Consider the following 5,706-nt stretch of genomic DNA (forward strand, 5'->3'; position numbering starts at 1 on the left):
TGATGATGATGCAGTCGGCGTATTAGCATGCCATTATCTTCAGCATTAATTAAGCCAAGTTCGAGATACCAGCAATTAACTGATTCTAAACAGAGCTCAGACTATTGAAATGTGAATCTTTACAATCTTAGACAATCAGCCGCTTCCCTGAGAGGAGGAACGAGTCCTTTAATGAAACGTTGTTGTCCTTGGTTCAACACTACCACTTTTGGAGCGCGGGAGAACCACATTTAGACGTCGTCATTAGTGGCTTTGAATAAAGTCACATTCTTCAATTAAACGTGCACGCAGCGACATGGTTATACCTTTGCGGTGCTCCGTTCCTCCACCGTTTGGGTCTTTATCGTTCCTCAGGTGTCGGGCGATATTGCCCTGGCTCCACCGTGCGCCAATTAGCCGCATGGAGCCGGCTCACCAAAAAGTTATCAAATTGATAAGGCGGGGAAAGAAACCCCTACGGTGCACAAAACGTAGCCGGGAATCACGGCGGGGTCGGCGGGAAGTCTCATTAAACGACTTTGTTTGTGGTCGTTTTTTAAGATCTATTTTGCGTGCGCTTGTCTGCTTTAAGCTGGCGCCCCAGGTTCTCCGCTGCCAGAGGTCTGTCAGTCCCCTCCTGCCCCTTTCATCCACCACTCCGCTTTCTGTCTCCCGCACCTTCCCTCAAGGTTCACGACAGCACCAGAAGCCCTCGGCGCGTTTGAAGATTGTGTGTGTGTGTGTGAGCGTGTGGTTTACATTGCTCTGACATAAGTTGCTGATTTAATGTCATTCTACACCTCGAGACTTTGTCATCTGGTAGATTTGTTTATTTTCTGCCTTTTTCTTTCTTTTTATCCCTCTCTCTCTCTCTCTCTCTCTCTCTCTCTCTCTCTCTCTCTCTCTCTCTCTCTCTCCCTCGTTCTCTCGAAGTGCCTTTTGAAGTGCACGTGCTACTGATCACTCAGGCAATTTAATCCATTGAAGATGAGGATCAATCACTTAAAATCGGATGCACTTTGAAATCTAACAATGTCACTTTTCTGGCACTGTTGCCTGAATCCTCCTCGTCCTCCTGCTCATACCGTATCACTTAAGGTCGACAGATGTGTAGTCTGTGTAATTAATACACTGCCTACACATCTTTACATTTACGTCTACTTTTGTACGTACACTTTTCTGTTGATTGCACCAAACACCGTGAGGTGCTTCAACAGGGCAACGCTTACAGGCTCCTCCGTTTGTTTGTTTGTTTGAGTGTTTGTTTGTTTGTGTTTTCTGGGCTATTTTTTGTCACCTAGGTGTTTCATTAACACATTTGTTTCATGTCGGATTGGAAAGCGTATTGAATTAAATATGGTTTTAACTACTGCGGGTTCCCCGCGTCGCCCGTGCACTTGGAGAGCTCAATCTTGTCGAAAGGCAACTTTCCAATAGCACATCCAACCGGACACTCAGTTTCATCGTGTGAAAATGCTTGTTTAGAATAAATGGACGAATGCTAGTTAGGTTCCAAAAAATGTATTGCCTTCCCGTTAATACACACAATGAAGTGTTTGTGTTAGACAGGAAAATGTAGTGTTTGCAGTAGTTTACTTCCTGGTAGCAGCAACAAACCTTGTCTGTGTCTCCTGATTTAATGGAGAAACACATGACCTTTAACGAACGGAAAGTTTCCCTACAAATTACAATGTAACCACGCAGACAGGGGAGCGTGAATAATTTAACGTGCTGAGGCAAAGATAGCAATGAGTTTAATAAACGCTGTCCTCTGTTCCCTACCACAGGTGACAAGGTGACCACGTTTCCTGTTGTGGACATTGACCAGAGCGCCATCGTGGACACAAATGGCGCAGGCGATGCCTTTGTGGGAGGTGAAGTTTGGCCAAAAACGCACACAAATGATTCCCTCTGCAATACATCCCCCAATTAACCTCTGATGAAGAGCGTCTATGCGTGACTGTGTCCGTCTCTCCTTCACATTAACATGACTTTTATTATTTTTGTTTACCCCGCCCCCACTCTCTACCCACCAATTATCGTAACACACACACAATCCCATGCCTATTAGCCTCATGCTAAACTTGTGAGTTAGCCGACCACTAATCTTGAAACCAGCAGTCTGAACTTTTTGGGCGGGGGGGAGGGGAGAGAGCCTGAGCCAAAAAACAAAAAAGGCAAGGGGACGGAGTTTTGCCTTGTTTCCTGTTTTGTTACAGAAATATTAGGCTGAAGAAAGACAGAATTTTGATAATTAGGTTTCTACAGCGGCCAGTCTACAAGGTGTTGATTGAAACCTTTAGACATCTTTGTTAACAGTTAACTACTGCTGGCCAAGTTTGTGTTGCCAATTACTCGCTCTTACAGAACCCCGCTTATCCAGCAACACAATTGGTTGAAAAACAAATACGAAGCGAAAGATCGCAGAATGCCCCATTCACCCAGATTAGATATTCGAGCACGTCTGCAAATTTCATCAGTCCTACAATTTCCGATTTGTGCGGCTAACCGATAACCGATCCAAAGAACGGTAGCGTTGACCGTGCTCCTCCCTCCTCCCCAGGCTTCCTGTCCCAGCTGGTGGTGGAAAGCCCACTGGAGGAGTGCATCCGGGCGGGGCACTACGCAGCCAACGTCATCATCCAGAGAGTCGGCTGCACCTTCCCGGAGAAACCGGACTTCCATTGATGTCCATGAGCACTGTTTTTGGCGTTTCGGCTGATGAACAGTTTATGTTCAGGGTTGTTTTTGTTTTGTTCATGGGACTAACCGTCGTTGTCGAGGCCTTGAATGCGCAGAGCGTTCCTTCTGTTCGCAGCTTAAGAGAGGCAATGGATGACCGTTTATTAACTTGTTGCCATATGTTTGCCTCTTCCCACTGTTCCTTGGCTCTCGTGCCCGCGGTGTCTTCGGCACTAAAGTGGGCCGAGCCGCGATCTGTTACAACCATCCAACTGCAGCTAAAGAATTCTGACCATATTTTGGTTTTATAATGCAAATAACATCATTTATAACCATATTAATAGTTATACCAATCATTGTAAGTCTTAATCCCACCATGATTAAAGTAACTTATTTAAAAGTTTCTCTAGTATTTTACTTTTGAAAAGTTTTGCATTAAATAAATATTTCTTTGCAAATATCTGAGTGCCAGAAACTGAATCAATTTTGCCAATACACAGGGCGTATGGTTCTTCCTTATCCCCGGTTTTCAAATATTAACCAATTCATCCATACTAATGAGCTTCAGTTCCGTCAAAAATAATGGGACAGCTTAACCTGGCTGTTGCCAGAACATGGTGCCTCCTCTCTCTCTCTCACACTCAATTCAAAAAAGCTTTGTTGGCATGGGAAACAAACGTTTACATTGCCAAAGCAGGTGAAATGCAAGCCAAAAAAATATATACGAACTCTCTCTCCCCCCCCCCCCCCCCCCCCATACTCACTGGACCCTCAGCCGGACATTGGCCAGCGTCTGGGTCTCTGTTACAAGGGTATAGAAAGTGGGTGGGGGAGGGTATTCTTCTCAGGGGATTAGGTGGTGGTCGCGAGTGGTGGGGGCTGGGGTTCTTCATGGCAATCATCAGGAGGGGGGGGGGAAATTAGGGTGATCCTTCGTACCCAGCAGGGCTGTCGCTGGGGGTGGGAGGGGTGGAAGAAAGATCAGAGAGGGGGGGAGAAAGGGGCCCGTCCCACCGAGTGTGGGCCAACACAAGTGCCGTGGCTCCAGAAGAAAGTTTAGCGCCCTTGTCTACCCCCACACACATGGTGTGTATGTGCAAAGCACTAGAAGATAACTATAGATATATTTCCCATAGGCTTTTTATTATTAACGGTATGGTTAACATTTTAGGATAGATCATTTCCTGATCATCCCCCCCCCCCAGTATGAGAATTACCCTTCTCTTTGTAATGGGGCCATTCATTATGCATATATGATAAACAGGGGCATCTGGGTGTAAACATTCTCCAGCCAAAATGTTATTAACAACTTTGAGAAACTTTTGTTCAGCACCATTTTTAAGGTTTCACACAGATGCGCTTTGAAAAGGACCACATTTCTGATTGGGCGAGATCACACTCCGTGGCAGCTGGTTCATTTGATTCTCAAGATGACAGATGGCAAAACACAAACACAAAAAGAGGCAGCCATGATTAAGTAATGAGAATGCCTGCCACAATAAGGAAAACGCAAAGCATATTTCTCACTTTTTTTTTTAAAGTAAACTTTGTTTTTTTTCTAAATGATATGTGAGAAAAAAATAAAACAAACCTTGTTTTGAATTCAATTTACAGCTGTTCAAACCTTAACCCTTTTTTTGACGTCATAAAGCACATTTCTTCTTATGTATCATCAAGATGGCATGACATTGTCCATTTTAAGAACGCAGGGGCCATTTACAGCCCACAACTCTGCATTTGAATAGCCTACGACTCCTCTCATATTCGCCTTTCAATCGACTTCTCAAGCAAACATGCTGCGTTTTCTTTATTCCTTCAAAGGCCGGCAACAAAAAAAAAAAAAAAAGGGAGAAGTGACTGTGGGGACCTGGCCGGTGTTCTGCCCCGCAGATGGGCATCAGTGTTTGGGAACACCAGTGTGTCAGTTGGCAGGGAGCTGGGAGGGGGATGGGCAGATTGCGATGGCACATGCTCCAGTTCAAGTCAGCCCTGGACCCATGCAGCACTGAAGGACCTGCTGGGGCCCAGGGTGGCATTAGACCGTATTCAGAGACACAGGCCGATTTGTTCAGCGACTAAATAACCAAATGGATTCTCACAAATCAGATTTTTTCTTTTTTTTCCTTCTAAATTTGCATTTCCTGTCACTTAGCGTGTCCATTAATGCCACACATGGGGTACAACCACAGCCTGAAATACAAGTCACGGTGTGTGTGTGGGAGAGAGACATGGGTAGAGAGTGTGGTTTTCCAAGCAGGGGGAAACCTTTTTCATGTTAAAATTTAGCAAATTGAAGACACAAGGTCATTAAGATAATGTGTGTGTGTGTGTGGGGGGGGAATTACTTAAAGCTGGAATTTGAGCATGTTGTAAACATGCATGCAACAATACATTTTGTTTGTGTGTAGTCCTCCAACTGAAATATACTTGAAAACAAACACTTTTGTTTTGAAAGATCAGATGTTTGGGCTCCATGAGTCATTTGGAGTTAACTAATGTGTTATAATCTAATGGAAACAGCTGTCCCAGATTACTGGTGTGTTACTGCATATTAAGTGAACATACTATCATTCGCAAATGCGCCGTGACATCGTAAACAAAAGGAGAAATAAAACATATTTAGTGAACACTGTTTACAAGCTATTTTGGCTGTGGTCCATTAATTAGTTCATGATGGAACTAAACATATAGTTTATATTTACTAGTGCACATGGAGTAATTGCAATAGCCATTCAATCGTTTTTAAATACATTCTTAGAAAGAGAAAAATAACCCACTACTCTCCCTTGACACCTCACACAACTTAACTCTACATAAGTTATTTCCCACGCATAACATGCCATTTTACAGCACAGTAGCTATGTGGGAGAAGAAAAAAAAAAATCATTAAACTGCTACATGGAAAGACCACGACAAGATCACAAGAGTCAACTGTAAGTATTTTTTTTTGCGCCGTGCCATTCCCCCAAGCTCATCACTAGAGATGTTGATATAAAAAAAAAGTGAAATTGACAGTATCATTGTAGCAGCGCACTAAAGGGGCGA

At 43.9% G+C, this 5,706-nt stretch overlaps 1 protein-coding gene across 2 annotated transcripts in view; it reads left to right on the top strand.

Annotated features, from left to right (window-relative positions):
* The window catches only part of adkb (adenosine kinase b), a 91,524-nt gene extending 88,460 nt beyond the window's left edge, over nucleotides 1-3,064 (top strand). For both annotated transcript variants that reach the window (XM_030339632.1, XM_030339631.1), the window contains exons 10-11: nucleotides 1,767-1,853; nucleotides 2,543-3,064. In XM_030339632.1, the coding sequence (XP_030195492.1) occupies nucleotides 1,767-1,853; nucleotides 2,543-2,667 (212 nt within the window). In that variant the 3' untranslated portion in view covers nucleotides 2,668-3,064. The remainder of the gene's footprint in view (nucleotides 1-1,766; nucleotides 1,854-2,542) is intronic.
* The last annotated feature ends 2,642 nt before the right edge of the window (nucleotides 3,065-5,706 follow it).

Source organism: Gadus morhua, chromosome 18, assembly GCF_902167405.1.
Source record: "Gadus morhua chromosome 18, gadMor3.0, whole genome shotgun sequence".
NCBI classification, from domain to species: Eukaryota; Metazoa; Chordata; class Actinopteri; order Gadiformes; family Gadidae; genus Gadus; species Gadus morhua.